The 26472-nt window shown below is 33.9% G+C and overlaps 1 protein-coding gene across 1 annotated transcript in view; it reads left to right on the plus strand.

Annotated features, from left to right (window-relative positions):
* The window catches only part of LOC130220210 (phospholipid-transporting ATPase ABCA3-like), a gene marked incomplete at its 3' end in the record, with an annotated part of 42640 nt that overhangs the window by 9673 nt on the left and 6495 nt on the right, over positions 1-26472 (plus strand). Inside the window, exons 3-5 of the mRNA XM_056452586.1 lie at positions 219-474; positions 13980-14107; positions 23446-23611. Of these exons, the coding sequence (XP_056308561.1) occupies positions 219-474; positions 13980-14107; positions 23446-23611 (550 nt within the window). The remainder of the gene's footprint in view (positions 1-218; positions 475-13979; positions 14108-23445; positions 23612-26472) is intronic.

Here is a 26472-nt window from a genome sequence, read left to right on the forward strand (position 1 = left end):
TTATTATTTATTTTTATTATCATTATTATTATTATTATTATTATTATTATTATTATTATTTATTATTATTATATATATATTTTTTTATTATTATTATTAATTTTTTTTATTTTTTTTATTTTTATTATTATTATTATTATTACCCTTTCTTCACACATGCATATGTACCTCTCCTTGTGTTTCCTCACTGATCTTGTGTTTTACCGTGTGCTCTGCAGAAGCGTCAGATCCTGGTCACACTGGTGGAAATCGCTCTGCCGCTGCTCTTCTCTGCTATCCTAATCGTCCTACGGCAGAAAGTGTCGTTCACCAACTACCCGAATGCCACACACTACCAAAGCTTCCATCTGAACGGCCTGCCGCCTCTGTTGTGCTACCAGGAGCTGCAGCTGGCATACGTGCCAGCAAACGCCAGCGTGGTGCAGCAGATTGCATGGGACGTCCAGCAGAACCTGCAATCATGCATCAAAAACGGTAAGAAGTATTTTTGTAAAAATATAGTAAATGTGTTAGGGCTGATGCTCAGACACCGGTTTGCTTTGTGTTGTTCTGTAATCACATGCTCACATCTGTAATTATGACAGAGGAAATGTATAAATAGTTTCTAACATGTATGGATATCACAGTGGCTCAGTGGTTGGCGCTGTTTCCTCACAGCAAGAAGGTTGCTGGTTTGAGTCCCGGCTGGGCCAGTTGGCGTTTCTGTGTGGAGTTTGCATTGGTTTTGTTTTGTTATTTGTTTCGTTTAGTCTTTTGTGCTTTGTTTTTGTGTTTTGTTTTTAGTTTTCTCTGTTTTGTTTAGTTTTTTATTGTTTTGTTTTATTTTGATTTAGTGTTTTGTTTTTGTGTTTTGTTTTGGATTTTTTGTTTGTTTTGGGTTTTGTTTTGTTTTGATTTGTGTTTTTGTTTTATTTTATTTACTTTTTTGTGTTTTGTTCTACTTAGTGATTTTGTTTTGTTTTGTGGTTTTAGTTTTGTTTTGGATTTTGTTTTGTTATTTGTTTAGTCTTATGTGTTTTGTTTATTTCGTTTTTTTCTGTTTTGTTTTTGTTGTTTGTTTTGTTTTATTTTTTTTTTGTTTTGATCAGTGACTTGTTTTGCTAGTTATGGTTTTGTGTTTTTTTTGTGGTTTGGATTTAGTTTTGTTATTGTTTCGTTTAGTTCTGTGTTTTTTGTTTTATTTAGTTTTTTTCTGTTTTGTTTTGTTTTTTGTAGTTTGTTTTGTTTATTTTGTTTTATTTTTTTGTTTTAATCATGACTTGTTGTGTTTTGTGGTTTAGTTTTGTTTGTTATTTGTTTCGTTTAGCCTTGTGTTTTTTATTTTATTTATTTTTTTCTGTTTTGTTTTGTTTTTTGTTGTTTGTTTTGATTAGTGTTTTGTGTTTTTTTGTTTTGTTTTATTTTATTTTTTGTTTTGTTTTGATCAGTGACTTGTTTTGTTTTTAGTTGTGTTTTGTGGTTTTAGTTTTGTTTTGGATTTTGTTTTGTTTCGTTTAGTCTTGTGTTTTTTGTTTTATTTTGTTTTTTCTGTTTTGTTTAGTTTTTTGTTGTTTGTTTTGTTTTGATTAGTGTTTTGTGTTTTTTTTTTGTTTTGTTTTATTTATTTATTTTTTGTGTTTTGTTTTGATCAGTGACTTGTTTTGTTTTTAGTTGTGTTTTGTTGTTTTGTTTTGGATTTTAATTTTGTTTTGTTATTTGTTTTGTTTAGTCTTGTTTTTTTGTTTTTGATTAGTGTTTTTGTGTTTTTAGTTTTTTCTGTTTAGTTTTTTGTTTTGATTGGTGTTTTTGTGTTTAGTTTTTGTGTCGTGTTGGTTTTTTGTTTTGGGTTTTGTTTTAGTTTTATTTTATTTAGTTTTTTGAGTTTGTTTTGATTAGGGACTTGTTTTGTGGTATTAGTTTTGTTTAGGATTTTGATTTTGTTGTTATTTGTTTCGTTTAGTCTTGTGTTTTGATTTGTTTTGATTAGTGTTTTTGTGTTTTAGATTTTTGTGTTTTGTTTTTGTTGTTTATGTTTAGTGTTTTTTATTTTGTTCTGGATTTTGATTTGTGTTTTTGTTTAGTTTTAGTTTTTTATTTTATTTAGTTTTTTTGTGTTTTGTTTTGATTAGTGTTTTGTTTTTAGTTTTGGATTTTGATTTGATTTTGTTTGGTTATTTGTTTTTTGTGTTTTGTTATTGATTAGTGTTTTTGTTTTGTGGTTTTGTTTATTTTCTGCTTTAGTGCAGTATAAAAAATGCATAAAAGCTTGCTAAATTGGCTCTTTCAATTTCCACAGTCATAGAAAATCTGTAAATAGCATGAAATTTTAAATTTGGGATTTTCCTAGCCTATATATGTAAATGACTAAAATGATTTCAATATTTTTTTTTACATTTCTGTACTTTATTTAGTTCAATTTTCATTTCTCAAATATTTAGTTGTATAATTAAAAAAATTACCTAAAGGGATGAAACTTTAATGTTAAATCTGTAAGAATAAGTTTAGGGAATAAGGGAAATTCCATTAGTTTTTTATTACATAGAAATTGCACCTCATGAGTGCAATATCTGTCACATATTTTTATATGGTCGAAACCAAAAGCAAATGGAGAAAACTGAGCGTAGCTGCTGTTTATGCCATTTCAAACAAAGATACATATTTACAAAGTCATGAGACACATTATGTGAAAGCTGAGAAGATTAGTTTTTAATCTAGATTTATGTTTAGACGTGTCTGAACTCTCAACATTTCGGGAAGGCAGTTCCAGAGCTTTATAGCTAAATGTGAAAATAAAGCGTGTGATGGAACATAATGTGATAAAAGTCTGGTTAAGTATACAGGACCTACACATTTTGTTTTGTGGGTACGTGGCAGTATTTTATAATAAATATGGAGCTTAATATGGAGCCAGTGAAGAGAAGTTTAATTGTGGTGATTGATATTTTCTTGACCCAACGATAACTCCAGGAGCTGCATTCTGTAAACAACTGCAGCTTGTTTATTGAAGATAACAGACAACCAGCTGTTAGAGCATTACAGCAGGAGGTCATGAACACATGAACTAGCTTTTTTAGATATTCAGTTACTTGGCAGTGTTTCTAAGGGGGAAGAAGGCTGTTTTTGCAACAAATAAAATATGATTTGAAATATGAATATGAAGTTGCTGTCAATTGCCTTTAGCTATTAAGGATGAATCAACAGTATATCCACCTACATACTAATTATTTTCCATAAGCTTCAATATACAGTACTGGAGAAGTACTGTCATGCAATGACCAGTCACGTGTTCTATTTTTTGTTGTGCAATATATTGCACCAAAATATATTGCAAAATATATAACCATTTTATGCCATTCATCATTATATGATGCCAGAATGACAGTATAATATCATCACAATGCAAGTACACTCTTCCAAATAACACATCTTATTTTATTCTTAGGAATATTTAATTTAATTATAGTCATTTTAACCATTTAATAATAAGGCGTTGGAATCAGAATGTGAAAATGCAAATCCTAAATAAAAAATAATAAGTGTTAACAAAATAGTGCAAGGTAAAAGTAACAGAGGCTACGATATCTGCTATCAATCTATTTTCAGTTGTCAGACACGCACATGAAAATATATAGTAAATACTATAGTGTTTTTTCTACCATACTGACACTGACACCTCCAATAGAGATAGATGTTGTGCAATAAACTAAAATATTGCTAGATTTGGTTTTTATGTATGGGCTGATGTATATTACATCACCAAAAATTAGATTAGATTTAGATTCAACTTTATTGTCATTACACATGTACAAGTACAAGGCAACGAAATGCAGTATTATTATTATAATATTAGTATAATTATTGAGGTTATGTCCATGTATTGTGCGATAAGTCGATATATTGATTATTTTGACAGGCCTAGTCACACACTCCTCTCTCTTATGTCTATAGCACACTTTGTCACCTTAGATTATTTTTGACTTTACAGCTGGTTTTCATGATATAAGTTAAAGCAGAAGCGAGCCTAAGACAGAAGCCTTGTGGCACTCCATACTGTTAATCTGCACTGTTAAAAATCAATTAGTTGCATTTACTTAAAAAAAGTGAGAAACTGTTACCTTTAAATTATTAAGTAAATAATAAATATAAAGACAACTTGTTGCTTTTAGGGTACTAACTTTTCTGAGTATCATCAACACAACAGTAAAAGCTAACTTCATGTTTTTAATTAATATTAACAAGCAGCATCATATATAGTAATAACAGGAGCTGGCCTAAGACCATTTTGCTTTTAGTCTAGATGACTCTCTATCTTTAAAGGTGCCCTATGATGAAAGTCTGGGTATACCAAGGCATAGTAGAATATTAAGAGATCAGTATATGGAAATGGACATACCGTGTACCTCAGAGACCATTGGTTACTTGTTATCATGTAAATTACACAAATGTAAAACCCCGGTGGACAATGGGCCAATCAGAGGACAAAACAAACTGTGATGAGACTTGCAGGCCATGCCCTCTGCATTTGCATGCATGACTACTTTAGGTTGTTCATCCAGACCTGATGTCATCACGAGAACACAGACTCGTGTAGCTCTGAGATCATTAATAATGCACGCCTCAGGCTGCGTTTTGTAAGCAACAACATTTTCTAGTAAAAAAAACAATGATAGAAAACACTCCATTAGTTATAAAGCTTATATTTACCTTACTAAGTATGTGGGACTTTTATTTTGAAAACGAAACCGCAGATTGTTTACTATGTGTTAAGCCTGGTTTATACTTGTATGTCGAGTGATCTGCGTGACCCACGGCACCTGCCTTGTGTGTTGTCGTGCATTTGTACTTCTGTGAGCTGTTTGTGTTGCTCTGCAGTAACACTTCCGAAACGCTAGCTGGCAGTAGGTTTTTATGTTTATCTGTGTTGAGTTTCTTCGCTGGTGATTTGTTTTCTCTGAATGCTGCTTTAATGTAGAAGTAGCTCAAACTCGCTCATTTTGAGGTGGGAACCGGGGGACGTGCAACACCTTTAATCATAAGGTAAACAAAACATAACTTTCCATCTGGACCTCCTTCATGGGACTCGACACTTGTGAAAACGGGTTCGTGCAGCTCTCTGCCCCACCCACACTCGTCAGCGATACCAAGCCGACCAATCATAATGTTTGCGCTACGTGTCGTTGTGACGTGTAGTTATATTTTGTGAGAGGTGTGTGTCGGTGATGGCCACGGTGAGGGCTATGCGTCCACGCACAGCCTTTACTGGAGCATACGCGTGCACTTAGCGCAGAAGTATAAATCTGCCTTTACTGGACAACAACTGTGCGAGACAAGTTTTCTTTGACATTATAGCTTAAAAATACAATGCGATGTTGGCGCCAATAGCCTAGTGGTTAGTGCGTCGACACATGGCACAGAGGTGCTCGCGGCAATACGTGTTCTATTCCCGGCTTGAGGTCCTTTGCCGATCTTTCCCTTATCTGCTCCCCACACTCTCCTGTACATCTGTACATCTTCACTGTCCTATCAATAAAGGTGAAAACCCCTAAAAAAAGCAAAAAATAATGTGATGCATACAGTTGAAGTCATAATTATTAGCCCCCCTGAATTAGTAGCCCCCCTGTTTATTTTTCCCCCCAATTTCTGTTTAACGGAGAGAAGATTTTTTTCAACACATTTCTAAACATAATAGTTTTAATAACTCATTTCTAATCACTGATTTATTTTATCTTTGCCATGATGACAGTAAATAATATTTGACTAGATATTTTTCAAGACATTTCTATACAGCTTAAAGTGACATTTAAAGGCTTAACTAGGTTAATTAGGTTAACTAGGCAGGTTAGGGTAATTAGGCAAGTTATTGTATAATGATGGTTTGTTCCGTAGACTATCAAAAAAATAGCTTAAAGGGGCTAATAATATTGACCTTAAAATGGATAAAAAAAATGTATAAACTACTTTTATTCTAGCTGAAACAAAACAAATAAGACTTTCTCCAATAAAGAAAATTTTATCAGACATACTGTGAAAATTTCCTTGCTCTGTTAAACATCATTTGGGAAATATTTGAAAAAGAAGAAAAAAATCAGAGGGGGGCTAATAATTCTGACTTCAACTGTATATATCGCTCACTTTTGTCACGTTTTATTATAATTTAGCCTTTACCCACTTTACCTCGTGAGCAAAATAGGTTATCTTTACTCTGATTGGCTTTATATTTGTCTATGTTCAGCATATATCATGCAGCGTGTATGTGTGTGTGTGAGAGCTGCACATCAATGCGGAGCTCATTAATATTCATGACACAATCCATATATGGTCAATTTAGGGAGGGGCTGGTATAAGACCGTGACAGTATAATAAAAATTGGATAAAATATCACTGTACTGTAATTACTACTCTAAAGTATGTTCTTTTAAAATATCTGGGTAAAAAACTACCTTTTTTTTCTCCATCTAACATATATTTGATTATAAAAAACATTTCAATTATTTTGTAGCAGTAGTTTTTGATGTGGAGGGTCCTTTTCTGCTGGATATACTGTTGCCCTAACATTAAAAAAACCCATAAAGCAAACTCGTGTATATACCGCAGGAACGCTATAACAGCAAATGTTGGCGGTTTTAAAACCTTGACTTTTTCAACTGCTGTAAATCTTGAAAAGGGTTGTTGTCCCAAACCTAGGTCAATTATAGACTTTTTGATTCTAGGGATATTTTCTGGAGTAATAAATAAGCTTATAAAACCGTTTCTGGAGATTTTTCGAATTTACAGAAGCCATAAACCAACTATGTAGATATTAGAAAACTATTTACCTTATTAAACTATTGTAGTGTACGGCACCTTTAAATAAATAAATAAATAAATAAATAAATAAATAATAGCATTGTTAAGACAGGTAGTATTTAAACCTTATCTTAATGCCGATCCTGAATCCCAGCATAGCTGTAACCGATCTGTGAATATATTGTTATATATTAAGTCAAACGCAACACTAAGATCAAGTCCATCCTTAAGTATATTGTGATCTATAGAGTCAAAATCTGCTCTAAGATCAAATAAAATGAATAAATCTTGAAATTTGTGCACAAATACATAAGTTTGACCCCACCAGCAACCTGATTTTACCTTCTATCCCACTCTTGACTTATCGTGGCGCTTGTGTTTATGAGCGCTATAAAGGCCTGCAGGGGCAAGTAAATTACAGATGGTGAGTCACATAATGAACACTCCTTTGGCTTATCCAGAGTCTGATTCCTCAACTTTGACTGTGAAATGAAAAGCGTTGATGGGGTTAAAGTGCTGTGTAATGTTCACATCTGACTCACAGAGCGAACAGACCGAATTAGGGGAGTATGAGTATCAGCTGTGCTAATGTCATGGAAGGCTGTGATTTGGACAAGGTTTGAAAGCTGAGAAGACGATGTTTCAGGTATAGATCCATTGGGTCTGATCTTACGGAGCTTTAAGTAGTGGCTCATTTCTAGATGAATGTTTTGAAAGTGATGTCTTGAGCATAATTGAGTGAGTGAGTGGTTATTCACATTCATTTTAGTGAGTCACACTGTATGCATGTTATTATATGCAACATTTCAGGGTAACACGATAGAATAATTCGTAAACAATATGCACTTTTTCTTAATTAAAATATCCAAAAACCATTAGAACAATCAATGTTATATATTTTGTTGACTTATTTACTTGCATTATCCCAGATGCTTTGAAGAACGTTCAAATTCCATGCTAATTCTACAGATGTCATGCACCCTCGATTTCCGTTTTAGTTTTATAGAAAACAGGAAAACATTAAAAATGCTTTAATATGTTCTGTGTCTTATTAGACTGCATAATGGCCAGAAGAAATGGAAGTGGTGGTTTGTGGCATAATAAAAGCTCTGCTGTTTTTGTGCTGTGCCATACTTGTCTCTCATTAGCAATTGTTTCGGCATTCTCGTTTCTCTTCAAAAGCGTTCAGCCCTGCTCTGCTTCATACTACCATGATCATAAGGGTGTAATACTTCCATCCATCAACATGATTTCTGCAGTTGTCCCATAGGATGTAATAAAGACTACAACTCCTATGATTCCAAACTCGGTCACTCTGTCATCCAAATACATCATTGTTTGTTGTGAATAAGCACCCTCTAGTGGCAAAAATTACATACTGTGTTTTTAAACCAAAATTTAAGCATTTTTGATATTTTTTTTTCTGATATTTGGGCTAAAATGTAAAAAAATTCATTGCAATTTTGATGTTATATCCATTCACGAAAATGTTTGATGAATATACTAATAAAAATGTCTTTCCATCTCCCAATATTCGCATGAATCCTTTCTTGCACAAGTCTAAAACCACCTGGAAAGAGCCTAAAAATGTTTTTGCAAATTAAGAGATTTCTAAAATTTATTGTAATTTTGACGTTATATCCATTCACGAAAATGTTTGACGAATATATTAACAAAAATGTTTTCCATCTCCCAATATTCGGATGAACCCTTTTTCACAAACATCTGAAACCACCTCAAACGAGCTTAAAAAATGCTTTTGCAAATTAAGGGATTTCTAAAATTTATTGTAATTTTGACATTATATCCAATCACGAAAATGTTGGATGAATATACTAGCAAAAATGTCTTTTCATCTCCCAATACTCTTTAGCACTAATCTAAAACCACCTCGAAAGAGCTTAAAATGTTTATACAAATTAAGGGATTTCTAAAATTGATTGTAATTTGACGTTATATCCATTCACAAAAATGTATTTTCATCTCCCAATATTTGCATGAACTCTTTAGCACTAATCTAAAACCACCTCGAAAGAGCTTAAAATGTTTTTTCAAATTAAGGGATTTCTAAAATTGATTGTAATTCTGACGTTATATCCATTCACGAAAATGTTTGATGAATATACTAGCAAAAATGTCTTTTCATCTCCCAATATTTGCATTAACTCTTTAGCACTAATCTAAAACCACCTCGAAAGAGCTTAAAATGTTTATACAAATTAAGGGATTTCTAAAATTGATTGTAACTTTGACGTTATATCCATTCACAAAAATGTTTGATGAATATACTAATGAAAATGTTTTCCATCTCCCAATATTTGCATGAACCCTTTTTAGCACTAATCTAAAACCACCTCGAACAAGCTTAAAAATGTTTTTGCAAATTAAGGGATTTCTAAAATTGATTGTAATTTTGATGTTATATCCATTCACGAAAATGTTTGACGATATACGAACGAAAATGTCTTTCCATTTTCCAATATTTGCATTGAACTTTTTTCGCACTAGTCTAAAACCCCCTCAAAAGAGCATAAAAATGTTTGTTAAAATTAAGGGATTTCTAAAAGTGATTGTAATTTTTGTTAGATCCATCCACAAAAATGTTTGACGAATATACTAATGAAAATGACTTTCCATCTCCCAATATTCTTGTAAACTTTTTTTCCCCACAAATCTAAAACCACTTCAAGTGAGCATAAAAAAGTTTTTGAAAATGAAGGGATTTCTAAAATTTTAATTTTCACGCTAGATCCATTAACGAAAATGTTTGTCGAATATACTAACGAAAATGTCTTTCCATCTCTCAATATTTGCATTAACTCTTTTTAGTACTGATCTAAAACCACCTTGAATGAGCTTAAAAATGTTTTTGTAAATTAAGGGATTTCAAAAATTTTAATTTTCACGTTATATCCAATCTCGAAAAAGTTTGACAAATACACTAACAAAAATGTATTTCCATCTGCCAATATTCGCATAAACATTTTTCACATGTCTAAAACCACCTCAAGCGAGCATAAAAACACTTTTAAAAATTAAAGGATTTCTAAAATTGATTGTGATCTTGACGTTATATCCAATCACTAAAATAGTTGATGAATAAACTGATGTCAACGTCTTTCTATCTCTCAATATTTGCGTTAACCCTTTTTTTTTGCACAAATCTAAAACTACCTAAAAATTATTACCGATCGTAATATATTTTTTTTTTTGCAAATTGAGGGATTTCTAAAATTGATTGTAATTTAGACGTCATATTCATTCACGAAAATATTTGATGAATATACTATCAAATGTTTTCCAACCCCCAATATTTACATTAACCCTTTTTTTTTTACTAGTCTAAAATAACCTCAAGCGAGTGTAAAAACGTTTTTGCAAATTATGGAATTTCTAAAATTGTAATTTTGACGTTATATCCACTAACAAAAATGTTTGATGAATATACTAACGAAAATGTCTTTCTATCTGCCATTATTCGCACTAACCCTTTTTCACACGTCTAAAACCACCTCAAGTCAGCATAAAAGCGTATTTAAAAATAACAGATTTCTAAAATTGATTGTGATCTTGACATTATATTTATTCACGAAAATGTTTGACGAATATACTAATGAAAATGTGTCTTAATTTCTTAAGTTTTATCTCGTAAAAACATTTTTTATAATTAAGGAATTTGTATTCAGAATTTGGCATTTCCACACAATACATCTACAGTTCGAACATATTTGACCTCATGACCTCAATTACTCTATAAAAGCAGTCTGATCTAATGAATTCTTAACATTCTTAACATCTGCAAGTGGTTGAGTGTAAATACATTCAAGATACTTTTAGATTCCATATACTCTTGTTTTTAGCCTCATTCACTTGATCAGACTGACAAAAACACATATCAGAAGCATTAACTTTGCTCTCTGCTGTGTTTACATTGGCTCATATGCTTCCTGGACGAGTGTGTGTGTTGTGTTTTTTTTTTTTTTTGCTGATTCTCCATATGCAGGAGATCAGACCAGGACAAATGCTTGCTATCCTCTCTGAACTCGTTTAACCGGCTCGACCAACAACTCCTGTTTTATGGAGACAAGTGCTGTACAATTACCTGAGGTTATTCAGTTACATGCTAGACGAAGATTTGACCCAGAAATGAAAACGGTCAGGTTATTCACCCTCAGGCTTTTCAAACCAGTTTAATTTTCCGATTCTCATTTTGCTCTTTCATTTGTACAGCGTGAAGGATCCTGCCAAGCTGATCTAGTATTAATTTAAAATAATGCAAACTGATTAAATATGATAAAGAATATTTGATTTTGTTACAGAGTTGACATAATCTACTATTGGTGTATCCTAAATATTTCATACACATTAATGAAGTATAATGACATTCCTCAATGCCTTCCAGAGTTTCCTACCAGAGCAACTGACATCACAAAGAGCAAGTCACATGCTTCTTTTATTACTGCTTTAAAAATAGTTATGCATTTTTATAATCAATGTAACGGAGTTGACCAGAACATTCGGACAGACACAAAATGTAGTTTTTTCTAACTGAAGTTACAAATTATGAATAATATAGATGCTATTTTCAAATAAAAGACACATAAAAAATAATTAAAGCTGAAAATATGATTCAGGAGGCGGAGACAGTCAACAATGGGTATAGTGGGAGTCTTTAAATTAATACTTTTAAAAAAATGTCCTTAAATACACACACACACATACCAAAATGCTCTTTAGAGAATACACTGAATATACACTGTTTCATTTAAATGTACTTTTATTATAATAATCTTTATTATATTTATTTATTTATTTATTTATTTATTTTCAAAAATAATTGAATGGAATGAAATGTCACCGCAATTCTGTGTGTGTTTAATTGGATTTAGTTTAGTTGATCTTAGAGTTGCATTTGATATAATAGATCACAATATACTTATGGATGGACTTGATCTTAGTGTTGCGTTTGACACAATATTTGACAACATATTCATAGATGGGTTTGCAGCTATTATTCATACATTTAAAAACAGAGAGTCACCTAGATTAACAGCAGAATAGTATAGAGTACCACCAGGCTCTGTCTTAGGCCCACTTCGGCTTTCAATATACTGTACATTCACCTGTCACTTAATTAGGTACACCTTACTAGTACCGGGTTGGACCCCCTTTTGCCTTCAGAACTGTCTTGATGCTTCAGGGCTGGTACTGGAAATATTCCTCAGAGATTTTGGTCCATATTGACATGATAGCATCACACAGTTGCTGCAGATTTGTCGGCTGCATCCATGATGCGAATCTCCCGTTCCACTGAATCCCAAAGGTGCTCTATTGGGTTGAGTTCTGGTGACTGTGGAGGCCATTTGAGTACAGTGAACTCATTGTCATATTCAAGAAACCAGTCTGAGATGATTTGCTCTTTATAATATGGTGTGTTATCCTGCTGGAAGTAGCCATCAGAAGGTGGGTACACTGAGGTCATGAAGGGATGGACATGGTCAGCAACAATACTCAGGTAGGCTGTGGCGTTGACACGTTGCTTGATTGGTACTAATGGGACCAAAGTGTGTCAAGAAAATATTTCCCACACCATTACCATTGAACCATTGATCCACTGATACAAGGCAGGATGGATCCATGCTTTCATGTTGTTGATGCCAAATTCTAACCCTACCATCCGAATGTTGCAGCAGAAATGGAGACTCATCAGACCAGGCAATGTTTTTCTAATGTTCTATAGTCCAATTTTGGTGAACCTGTGTGAATTGTAGCCTCAGTTTCCTGTTCTTAGCTGACAAGAGTGGCACCCTCTGTGGTCTTCTGCTGCTGTAGCCCATCCGCCTCAAGGTTGGACGTGTTGTGTGTTCAGAGATGCTCTTCTGCATACCTCGGTTGTATCGAGTGCTTATTTGAGTTACTATTGCCTTTCTATCAGCTGGAACCAGTCTGGCCATTCTCCTCTGACCTCTGGCATTAACAAGGCATTTGCGTCCACAGAACTGCCGCTCACTGGATATTGTCTCTTTTTCGGACCATTCTCTGTAAACCCTAGAGATGGTTGTGCGTGATAATCCCAGTAGATCAGCAGTTTCTGAAATACTCAGAGCAGCCCGTCTGGCACCAACAAACATGCCACGTTTAAAGTCACTTAAATCACCTTTCATCCCCATTCTGATGCTCAGTTTGAACTGCAGCAGATCGTCTTGACCATGTCTAAATACCAAATGCATTGAGTTGCAGCCGTGTCATTGGCTGATTAAAAATTTGCCTTAACGAGCAGTTGGACAGGTGTACCTAATAAAGTGGCCAGTGAGTATATGATGCTGCTTGTTAATGTTCTTTAAAAACATGGAGTTTGCGTTCACTGCTATGCTGATGATATTAGTAAGTTAGTTAGTAAACCCGTTACCCTAAAGCGAGAAATTGACTTTACTTTTTTTATCTTTTTTTTTAAATAATTGAATGGCCTGGAATGAATTGTAACCGCAATTCTGTGTGCGTTTAATTGGATTTAGTTTAGTTGCACTTGGTTGATCTTAGTGCTGCATTTGATATAATAGATCACAATATACTTATGTTGTGTCAAGTGCAAGATCAAGTCCATCCATGTGAAGACATATTCATAGATGGGTTCACAGCTATTATTAATTTATTTTAAAAGAGAGGGTCACCTAGAATAACAGCAGACATTTTTATTATTATAATTATTTTAATTGTAGAACAGCATATAATAAAATGTAACCTAAATTCTGTGTGTGTTTACTTGGATTTAGTTGGTGAATCCCAGTCGTGTCTTGGCTGAATCCCCAGCTTTGCCTTAGAGTCTCATTAGCTCTAGCTTTTAACATTATTTTCCTGATGCTGATATCGTTAACATATGCTTACAGTAGGCTGACGAATCCTAAAATCAATTACTTTAAAGGTCAAACGGTGAGCCAGTGTCCACGCAGGTCACATGATCACATTTCCCATTGATTCATCTATTTTTATAAGTAACCCTCAAACTTTCTGCGCATTGAATTGATTGCCTATAGGAGCAGTTTACATTTGTCTGAAAACATGTTTGTTTTTTACTATCATGATGCACAGTTCACACTAAAAATGCATGGTGGTCTCATGAATATGATTTAAAATATCATTAACAATAGTTTGAGTGTGTTCTTGTTGTATAGTTCGTGTCTCTCTAATACTTCATTTTCATTTTTTTTTTCCAGTTCGTGGCTTTGAGACAGAGGAGCAGTTTGAGGAGTTTGTGAAAACTAATCCAGAGTCGGGCAAGATCTTGGCAGCCATTGTGTTTGAGCATCCATTCAGTCACGATGATGAGCCACTTCCTCTGCAGGTGAGCTGCAATTTTCCTGTCAGCTTATATTGTCACTATCACCATCTTCCTGTATATCAAGACCAGTCCAGTACCTGCATGCTGAACAGTTTCAGTCGCTGTGTGGATGAATAACACAAGAAAATAGTGTTCTATTTAATTTAAACATGAAGTAAAAAATACATCAAACTAATATAAATATGTTTTATAATTATAATACTATATAAATATTTTTATTATTAATTTATTTAGTTTTTTAAAACTATTATTATTTTAAAAATTTATTAGCATTAGGGTTAATATAATTAGCTAAAATGTAAACATTTTATGTTGCATATATAATATAATATAATATAATATAATATAATATAATATAATATAATATAATATAATAATTATTTTTTATTTCTTTTCTAAGCACATTATTAATAATAATTACAACAACAGTAATATTATTATTATTATTATCTTTGTATAAATATAACAACAAATAATATAATATCATATAAATATAACTATAAATAATATAATATAATATAATGTAATATAATATAATAGAGTATAATAGAGTATAATAGAGTGTAACAGAGTGTAACAGAGTGTAATAGAGTATAATATAATGTAATATAATGGAGTATAATAGAGTATAGTATAATAGAGTATAATAGAGTATAATAGAGTATAATAGAGTATAATAGAGTATAATAGAGTATAATAGAGTATAATAGAGTATAATAGAGTATAATAGAGTATAATAGAGTGTATTAGAGTGTATTAGAGTGTATTAGAGTGTATTAGAGTGTATTAGAGTGTATTAGAGTGTATTAGAGTGTATTAGAGTGTAATAGAGTGTAATAGAGTGTAATATAATAGAGTGTAATATAATGTAATATAATAGAGTATAATATAATGTAATATAATAGAGTATAATATAATGTAATATAATAGAGTATAATATAATGTAATATAATAGAGTATAATATAATGTAATATAATAGAGTATAATATAATGTAATATAATAGAGTATAATATAATGTAATATAATAGAGTATAATATAATGTAATATAATAGAGTATAATATAATGTAATATAATAGAGTATAATATAATGTAATATAATAGAGTATAATATAATGTAATATAATAGAGTATAATAGAGTATAATATAATGGAGTATAATATAATGGAGTATAATATAATGGAGTATAATATAATGGAGTATAATATAATGGAGTATAATATAATGGAGTATAATATAATGGAGTATAATATAATGGAGTATAATATAATGGAGTATAATATAATGGAGTATAATATAATAGAGTATAATATAATAGAGTATAATATAATAGAGTATAATATAATAGAGTATAATATAATAGAGTATAATATAATAGAGTATAATATAATAGAGTATAATATAATAGAGTATAATAGAGTATAATAGAGTATAATAGAGTATAATAGAGTATAATAGAGTATAATAGAGTATAATAGAGTATAATAGAGTATAATAGAGTATAATAGAGTATAATAGAGTATAATAGAGTATAATAGAGTATAATAGAGTATAATATAATATAATATAATATAATATAATATAATATAATAAATACATATTGTTTTACGTAGATGCCATTTCATGTAAAAAAAATATGGTCTTAAAAAAAAAAAAAAAAAATGTAAAAATCAATAAAAATACTCCAATATTATTAATATTAATAGTGAATATTCGTTGCAATTTTTAAATAAAATGCAGATTTTTTGCATTGTAACAAATTTGCGTGAATTTATCATGTTTACTCTTCAAATTCTCAAAATTGCATCATTGTTTTGACTTTTTTTTAAAAATACAGTAATGAGATTTATGAGAAAATACTTTTAAAACAAAAAACAATAGTTTTTAGTCTTTAATATAGTTTTCTAATGAAAAATCACTCCCTTTTTATTTTCCTATAATGCTGCAAGTAGTCAGGTTTTGTGCGAGTCGGTCATTTACTTGTCCTTTATGATGATTATCCTTCAAGTGTCTTGAAGGAAATGTTCTTTTTCTGAACATCACAGGACAAAATAACCCATTTTCTGCAGAAGTGGAAAGTGCATCTGAATCTAGCTGGAGGAATCAGCCCATTAGTGCTCGATCAACAAATGCCCTCAAACCATGTAGAGTTCATGTCTGCGGCTCCTGCCCGAGCGTTTATTTTTTCCAGCCATTCTGAGCCGTGTTTCCGGAGCTTTCTCTCTCTGTGTCTGTCTAATGGAGAGAATCATCATCGCTCATGATAAAAGCTCTCAGTGCTTGGTCACGGGCGGTGAGACATCGCTGAGGGTTTAATGAGATTTTACTGTGCTGAAGTGTCTGTAAATTATTCATCAGTCATTTGTTTATGCAGCAGTTAACAAAAGGCTTTATGAATGATTTGCATGGAAATTTGTTTCCATCATGTCATGAATAAAAGCCAGAATGTCACATTCTTGTGTATAAAATGCTCTATCAATATGATGGATTTTCATTGTGATCAAAGTAATGACTATGATAAATACTGCTTATTAATAGTCAGAGCCTTTAGAGAATAGAACCGCTCCATCTTTGTCTGTTTTTACACCCCTGCTTATTTTCTGTAGCCTACTATTATTGAAGCGTTGATTGTTTCAATTTAGCTATTAATATAGCTAATATTAATATTTCTATATTGAACTATATAGAATTATTATTATTATTATTATTATTATTATTATTATTATTATTATTATTATTATTATTATTATTATTATTATTAATATTATTGGGCATCACGGTGGCGCAGTGGGTAGCCTCGGCTGGGTCAGTTGGCAATTCTGTGTGTAGTTTGCATGTTCTCCCCGTGTTCGTGTGGGTTTCCTCTGGGTGCTCCGGTTTCCCCCACAAGTCCAAAGACATGCGCAATAGTTGAACTAAATAAACTAAATTGGCCGCAGTGGATGTGTGTAAAAGAGTGTGTATGAGTGTTTCCCAATGTTGGGTGGCGGCTGGAAGGGCATCGGCTGCGTAAAACTTATGCTGGATAAGTTGGTGGTTCATTCCGCTGTGGCGACCACTGATTAATGAAGGAACTAAGCCAAAGGAAATTGAATGAATTATTATTATTATTATTATTAATATTTTTATTATTATTATTATTATTATTATTATTATTATTATATATATATATTAATATATTATATATTATATATATTTTTTATTTTGTTAATATTTTTGTGTATTAGTAATATGAATATTAAAATCTAAAATAATTGTATTAGTTGTAATAGAAGTGGTTAAGGCTTATAGTGCGATATAGTGATTATATTGAGTTATAATCTATTGTTATTGTTGTTGTCTAATGATAATAATACAAATAAGACACTTAAAATATTATTCTAATATATATGAGCAATATCACATCAGTAGCAGTGCGATATGGCTGTATATCGACACTTGTGGGTTGTGAGTTGGCCGCAGGCCGAGTGCCTTATTGTCCTACCAGTGACGATATACCGCCGAATCGTACTGCTATGAGTGTGATGTTGTGTTTATACAACAGTTCGACGGCATAATCATGTGTATAAAAAAGGAAATCGAACACGGAGAGTCTCAAAATCCTTTTGTAAGAGGAACTACTTTCCTCCACCATTCATTCACGTCTGCAGCTGACGTCAGAACAGCAGAAACCGTTGGTGCTACTTCACCAACGTCACTTTAAAGCTAGTATTTGAATAATTCTCTAGCGTAATGTCTAAATCGATGACAAATCCGGTGATTTTGCTTACATTTTAAAATTATTAGGCTGAACGGCATGAAATGCCATCAGTCTACAGAGATTTTCCAGTATTTCTCTGTTGAAATCAGGAGAAGCAAAAAAATAAAAAAAGCCAAAGCAAAGGAAACACTACCAGATAACTGTTGTGTTTGCGATTAAAGAAAAACGCTGAACTCATGTGGGAATTTCTTCTTTCTTTCTCTTTACTGAACTAGTCTGCACTAATGAAAACAGGAGACGCATTAGAAATAAACAGATGACCAAGCAAAAAGTAACTCGGGGTTATACAAAGAATGGCCAACACAAAATACATACAGTTGAAATCAGAATCTTAAACCCCCTTTTAAATTTTTTTTTCTGTTTTAAATATTTACTAAATGATGTATAAAAGGGCAAGGAAATTTTCACAGTATGTCTGATAATATTTTTTCTTCTGGAGAAAGTCTGATTTGTTTTATTTCAGCTAGAACAAAAGCAGTTTTTATTTTTTTTAAACTATTTTAAGGTCAAAATTATCAGCCTCTTTAAGCTAATTTTTTTTCCGATAGTCTACAGCAGTGTTTCCCAACCCTGTTCCTGGAGGCACACCAACAGTTCATGTTTTGGATGTCTCCCTCATCTGACCCATTAACTTCAGGTTTTGGAGTCTTTTCTAATGTTCTAATGAGTTGTTTCAGGTGTGTTTGATTAGGGAGAGAATGAAAATGTGTACTGTTGGTGTGCCTTCAGGAACAGGGTTGGGAAACTCTGGTCTACAGAACAAACCATCATTATACAATAACTTGCCTAATAACCCTAACCTGCCTAGTTAACCTAATTAACCTAGTTAAGCCTTTAAATGTCACTTAAAGCTGTATATAGTCTTGAAAATATCTAGTCAAATATTATTTACTGTCATCATGGCAAAGATAAACTGAATCAGTTGTTAGAAATGAGTTATTAAACTATTATGTTTATAAATTTGTTGAAAAAATTTTCTCTCTGTTAAACAGAAATTGGGAGGAAAAATAAACAGGGGACTAATAATTCAGGGGGTTTAATAACTCTTTCTTCAACTGTACATTCCTGATGATTTGATCAGCTGTAGTTCTTGATCAGCTGTAGTCCATCTTGTGGATGGACAACGTCAAGTGTCTATGCTCTGCTCAGTATGACAGGCTGATGGATGCCGATGCGCTGTCTCTCAGATATTATAAATATTTAAAACAATCCCTTTTTATCCTCATAAATAATCTGTACAGTTGTAATCGAAACGACTACATTCTCGCCTAAAAAAGCCTCAAAAGTAGATTATGATGTCCAACAGCTGCAGTATTTGTCAAACTGTATTGAGTGTATCCATCTGCTGCCATTCTATGTGGATGGAGTAATACCCAAGAGTGAAGCAGCTATATGAGTTCTGATATTGCTGAGTATTGCACAGCTGTAGTGCTCGTCATATATGAGTACACCCCTTGCAAATCTCTCATTTATTTAATATTTTCTATAGGATGCCATACAAAATTATATATGTGCATGTACATAAAATTATTCAGTACTGAAGCCAAAACTGGAGCTAATATAACAAAATACTTTAAACTTTAAAAATTGTAGCCTAAATGTAAATGTTAGGGGAAAATATTAAATCTAAATTTCAAAAAGAGCAAAAATCAAGAGAAACAACACGTATATTAAATTTTGTAGTTTGTAATAATGTTTTTGCAATATTCATCTTGAATATATATGTATTATATTTCTATTTCTAAAGATGTTCAGAGACTTAAGTATAATAATAATAAATAAATCTGTTTAATAAATCTGTTTTGTTCAAATGCATCAAAATACATGACCTATATTCACTGAGAAATGAATAAAATATTCATTTTCAAAATGTGTTGTACTCATTTATGCTTGTAAATGCATTTTTTTTATTCATATAAATTATATTTTATATATTAAATTGGTTATATAATTGTAATAAGTAGTTTTTTTTTGTTTAAGTTTATTGAATTTATAAGGCACTTTCAAAGCAGCTAGTGCTGACCAAAGTGATGTACATTAAATGTAAAATAAAACAAGCAGAGGTGAAGTACAAATAGCAATAACTGCTTAAAGAAGCAATTGCAGACAAGTTAAGAGACATTAACAGCAGATTATTACTTGTTAAAAGCTAAAGAGAACAAGTGAGTTTTAAGAAGAGATTTAAAAAACGGTAAAGAGGTGGCCATTCTGAGTTGAAGAGTATATGTTCAAGTAATTGTGCAACCCTTTAACTATACATTTACATTTACATTTAGTCATTTAGCAGACGCTTTTATCCTAAGCGACTTACAAATGAGGACAAGGAAGCTATTTACACAACTATAAGAGCAGCAGTGAATAAGTGCTATAGACAAGTTTCAGGTGTGTAAAGTCTAAGAAGCAAAGCAATAGTAATGTTTTTTTATATAAATATAATATAAAAATATATTATATAAATATAAATAACTATAATATTTACAATTTCTTTAATAAGGAAAAAACCCATTTAAATCATGCAACAGTTGTCACCTGAGGTGGAAGACATACGTGGTTCATTAAAGGTTCAAGACACCCTTGAGTACTTTTTTTGAAATTTGAACAGATTTGTGTGTGTTGAACATCAGTTAAGACAACATTAGCACCTGTCAGCTTTAATTGTGGGGAAAACTGGATCATTTTAAGCATTTTGTCAGCTAATTTCATCTTCCGGGTTTAAAATATTTTTTGGGGCGGGGTCAAAATCTGTGACAAATCTGCAAATCTGCTAGTGGAGTGATGATGCGTCAGTTTCTCATTATTATTCATAGCTTAGTTTTCTTATCCTATCAGGAGACCCTGCTTCTTAATTATTCATGAGAACATGCGCTTTCCGAAGGCAAGGCAGACCTGCTAAGCTGTGAGACCCAATGACTGGGTGAGACCGTGTCTGCGCACAATACGCAGTATTTAGCCGTTCATAAAGGGTCGTATGTGTTTGTTTCCATGATCCATGGGGTTTGTTGCATGGCTTTCTCCACGATGCTGTCAGCAAAGCTGTTGGTTTACAGCAAGCATTTTTGATGGGAGAGCTGTACGAGAATTGGAGAATGGCGGACTTTGTCTCTTATCAGTTGAGTTCGTTACCATTCAGACACATCGCCTATGTCAGTGCTGCTGTGTTCACCGATGTTTAAAATCCTCCAGATTACCACCAGGGCTAATGATTGGTTTAGTGACGTCACCCATAGGTTTCTGAAGAGCGCAAAAGAAGCTAAAAGTAGGCGCGGCCAACCGTCGCCATTTTGTTCGCGCGTCATTGCACCCACGCGGGATAACAAACAAGGGCAAAGAGGCGGAGAGTGAGCGGAGCTACAGACACCTGCTGGCACTTTGCTTAGACCTGGCAGACAGACTTTACTTTGGGAGAAACGCTGATATCTTATTACCTGCGACTCGTTTGTGTTCTGACCACATGTGCTTGGCTGTACACTATATCAATAAAGTGTTAGACTTTAAAAACACACTGTTGTAATACATTGAGCCACTAAACATTGCTTTTATGACGTGTTTTTCTACAGAGAAAAACGCGAATTACTTCCAAACACTTCAGATGTGTGTGTGTGTTAGTAAATGCCAGACTATTGATGAAATCCAGCATAACACTGTATGATAACGCTTCATATGACTGATCTAGAGCTTGCAGCTAATCAATCTGTCACATTCTGGAGTGCTTTACGGGTCTAAAGAAAATATGAATGATAAATGATCTTAAATAAAACAAATACATTTATAGAGATGGTATACAAGTATATAACTTTACTCACCAGGGAAACGGAGGCCACGTGAATGGTTTGTGAGCAAAATTAAGTGCACACAGCATCCCATATCATCTGATAATTGTAAGAATAAGTCCAAAAGGCAGCTGACTGTGTAAAGCCGCAAAAAACAACACAAAAATACGATAAATATGCCGAGATCAGTGGCTAATCTGCCAGATTCAGCTGAGGTGAAGTGACGGCGACCAGCGAGACCTAGCTGTCACTCAAGTGGCCACGCCCTTAATTATGCAAACTTAATATAACCTAATGTAAGGAAATGGATGAGTTATAAAAAAATTCACCCCCTCACAGTTGTCATAAAGGGTAATAATAGCTATATGAACCAAAATCGTTCTTTGTAACAGGCTGTAAACACCTTTTTTTTCTGCTTTAAAGTTGGCCATTCTAACAGTAGGCTCAATTGCAATTTGCTCTATTATGGAGCCAGGACTAGCGGAATTTTGATGAATTGCAGTTTTAGTTACTTCCGTATTGGCTTCCCGAGGGAGAGTGGGAGGTTGCCGCTTGGTTTAGACAGGGCAAGAGACCTGCTGCACTGCTATCCTCTGTGTCTGCATTCAGACCTGGGATTCAGGAGGAGAGAAGTCCTCCTCATTTATAGTGTTTACATGGTTATCTTTATAATAACATATTGTGATTATGTTTATATGAAATTACGAATAACGAATGAAGAAGGACATTAAATTACTTACTGTTTATTTCTTTGCATTTTAACTTTGTAAACTATAAAATCATGCATCTCCTCACGGTTTGTGTCTCATTTTGCGAGCCAACTGACAACAGTTGTTGCTCCCCACTTTCTTCCACGCCACCAGTGTTTCCAACTATTTTCAATAAAAGGCGCTAAGCTCTGCCTGAAAGTCGCTAAATGTCGCTACATTACTTCATACGTCTTTTGCATATTACTGATGTCACCACGTTCTTCCATTTCTGTTTGTTTAACAGCCTATGATTAATAAAGGGGTATTTATATTTGCACTACGCTTTAAATATGCATGTCAGTTTAACTACATTTATTGCTGTTTGAATACAGTATATCAGTATAGATGTGTAATGAATTTGCAGTAATCTCTCAGAGGTAATAAACTCAGACAAGTTCCGAAACTGTTACTAAAACATCTGTGATTGTGAACAAAAAAAGAATAAATGATCAAATTTAATTGTTAAAATAAACGAGAAGCAGATCTATTTGACTGTACAATGGAAATACCTCACACTCGCGGTGCTAAATCATTTGCCGTCGGTACACAAAGGAGTGATCTGCTATTAGATTGCAAGGAAGAGAGAGCCTGCTGTACGAGGACTGGGCCACCTCTGAGGCGGGGGAGGGGCCGACGGCATCACCCGCAGCTCATTGAGAAGAGTAGGAACGGTACCGTACAGACACATGAGAGTCTAGAAAATCTCCAGTAACACACAAAAAAGTCGCTAGATTGTTGGTAGTCGCTTTTTTTTTAAAAATGTATTGCTAAGGGGGTCTGAAAAAGTTGATAAATATAGTGACAAAGTTGCTAAGTTGGCAAAACTGCACTTCACTCTCTGCTCGCAGTGCTCCACGCCCCTTTATATGAAGCATTTTTTAAAAGATTCTGAGGTAGACTTGAACCGGAAAGAGGGGGGTTTCATGGCCCCTTTAAAGCAGACGTTCTCTCACAGCTTTGTTTTGTTCTAATGGAAATGGGTTTTAACAAATGTGTCTAGAACCACACTGTTCATAACCATTTGTATTCATGGAATCTGTTTGGGTGTCATGTGTGGCAGGTCAGCTATCATCTGCGCTTCACGTACAGCCCCAGAAATGCTCCGGCCCGAGAGAAGTCTGAGCTCAACCCTAACAATGACATGGACTGGCACACGCTCAGCCTGTTCCCGCTCTTCCAGATGCCCGGACCCCGAGAACAACACGACCCTCATGGGGGAACGCCAGGTCAGTCCGCACCGATGCATTTGGGGGAAAATGTTGGAGATAACATTTGTGGCCCTGAGCATACGTGCCATTAGGTCAACAGAAAAATTGCATGCTAAAATGAATCCTTAATCATTTATTAGCTCAGTAGCTAGTTGTTTTTCTGTGTTATCGTTATAAGGTCATGGACTACTATTATTTTACATTATAATTATTTACATTACTATTAATAGAAGCTGTTGCAAAAAAAATAATATTGAGAAATCATTTTTGCACAGATTCTGAAATATTCAAAATGATATTCAAAGATGACACTTTAGGCTATATTTTAACAGCAGCTGGCAATCTAGGCTAGTTTTTAATAGCACATGGCTCTATAGGCTAGTTTTTAATGTCAGATGGTACTCTAGGCTAGTTTTTAACACTCTAGGATAGGTTTAAACAGCCAATAGCACTCTAGGCTAGTTACTAACAGCAGACGGTGCTCTAGGGCTAGTGCTTAACAGCAGATGATGCTCTAGGTATTTTTATCAGGAGGATGGTGCTCTAGGCTAGTTTTTTAAACTGCAAATGGCGCTCTAGGGTAGTGCTTAACAGCATCAGTTCCATAGGCTATTTTTTTAACAGCAGATGGCGCTCTAGGCTAGTTTTTAACAGTAGATGGTGCTCTAGGCTAGTTTTTACAGCAGATGGCACTTTAAAGCAGGTCGCACACCGGAAGCGCTGCTTGGCGCCGCGACACGGTGCGCACATGACAGTTAAAAGTATCACACACCGACGCGGACATTCGCATGATATTTAACATGAAACTAATCAGATGGCACTCTGTGTCGCGGCAGAGAAATGAACAGGTCCTGAGTCGTGGCTGGGTGCTGCAGACAGCCGCGACCTTGCGGCGCCGTTGTGTGTTACCCCTGTTTGAAACCTATGTTTAGAATTCTGAAATGCATGGCGCTTCTGGTGTGACCCCCCTTAGGGCTAGTTTTCAATTGTACGATTGTGCTCTAGCGCTAGTTTTTTAACAGCATAGAAGAGTTTGTACACGAGACAGAGCCCTTGTATCATTCCTCGTCTGTGAAAACATTCCCAGCTCTGCTTTATTTAAAAAAGGACGAGGGAACGAACAGTTGTAACTTTTGAACAGCATATGGTGCTCTAAGCTAGTTTTTTAAACAGCAGATGGCGCTCTAGGCTAGTTTTTTTAAATGCAGATGGCACCTTTGCACTAGTTTTTAACAAACAGATGGTGATCTAGACTAGTTTTTTAACAGCAGATGATGCTCTAGCTAGTTTTTTTAACTGCAGATGATGCTCTAGGATAGTTTTTAACAGCAGATGATGCTCTAGGTAGTTTTTTAACAGCAGATGCCGCTCTGGTCTAGTTTTTTAACAACAGATGGATCTACTAGGCTAGTATTTAACCAGCAGGTGGTGCTCTAGGCTAGTTTTTAACAACAGAGGGCTCTCTAGGCTAGTTTTTTAACAGCAGATGGCCACTTTGTGCTAGTTTTTAACAACAGATGGAGCTCTAGTCTCGTTTTCAACTGTAGGTGGCACTCTAGACTAGTTTTCAAGAGTAGATGGCGCTCTAGGCTAGTTTGTAACTTTTTTAACAGCAGATGGTGCTCTAGGCTAGTTGTTTTTAACAGCAGATAGCGCTTTGCTGCTAGTTTTTTAACAGCAGATGGCGCTCTAGTCTAGTTAGTGTATATAAAAATGTATATCACTAGCTTACTATCCTTTGGCTTTCCAAGTTGCCACAGTGGAATGAACTGCCAGTTACTCTGCCATATTTTACCCGGTGGGTGTTCTTTCAGCCACAACCTAGCACTGGGAAATTCCATTTAATTTATTTAGTCTCTGTCAAAATATTTTATCCTACTTTAATACATGTGGCGTCAAATAAGGCTTAGCCCAAAAGTAATCAGACATTACTTAAAATGTGTAATCTAAGAGATAATACTGATTGTCATGTAACTTGTAATCATTATCTGATTACAATTCATATGTAATTTACCCAGTTCTATACGTATGCAACGCATTAGAGAACCATTCCAAATCTAACACCTGCAAAGCTGTAATCATTCCAGTTCATCCGTAATATTGAAAAGACGTGCAAATGAGAACCGGTAGTGTCCTGATTTGTGATCGATTGCTTCCTTCAACCGTCTGATAGCATCTCTGCGGGTAAACCTGCCCTTTTCTCTCATCTCTGCCTCCTCAACAATCTCTTCCTGTCTGTGAAGTCTCCCGTGATGAGAGATTGATTAGGAAGTGATTTGAATTAGTTAGCGATGGCCTGCAGTGCCGGCAGCGGCTTCAAAGCTTGTTCTAAATCATGAGCGCTTGCATTAGTATTGTGTTGGATCTCAGATGACTGTCACCTCTATTCTGGCAGCAGCCCATGGTACAGATTACAGCTTGATCTCTGCTTCCACGAGTCGTCACCACGCTTTAAAGCAGTCCTTTCATCTGGCATTTAATTGCATCGAGTTTGCTTTAAGTGCAGATGTGTTTTGATCTTCGAGGGTCATTATGGATTGAAGGCCTTCAGGAGCAGCGAGGAGAAATGAATGATGAAGTCTGTGCAATTGTAACTTCCTAAGACCGTAGGAAATATTGTACGGTGATTTAAAGTTTAACCTCTTCATTGCTGTGTCCTTTTTTTGTTGCATAATTTGTAATTTGCAGGTTCTACCTTACAAATTAGTCTTTTTTATATTTAATTTTACAAAGAATACTATAAGAAACAGCGTTACAGTGTGTGACATGCTTTATAATTTATTACATTAATTTTGCTGAGACTTTTTATTAGGGCTGGCGTACATAAAATGGGTATTGATATTTATTTGATATTTATTTACAGAACACATGTCAATACG

This window comes from Danio aesculapii, unplaced genomic scaffold (genome assembly GCF_903798145.1).
Source record: "Danio aesculapii unplaced genomic scaffold, fDanAes4.1, whole genome shotgun sequence".
NCBI classification, from domain to species: Eukaryota; Metazoa; Chordata; class Actinopteri; order Cypriniformes; family Danionidae; genus Danio; species Danio aesculapii.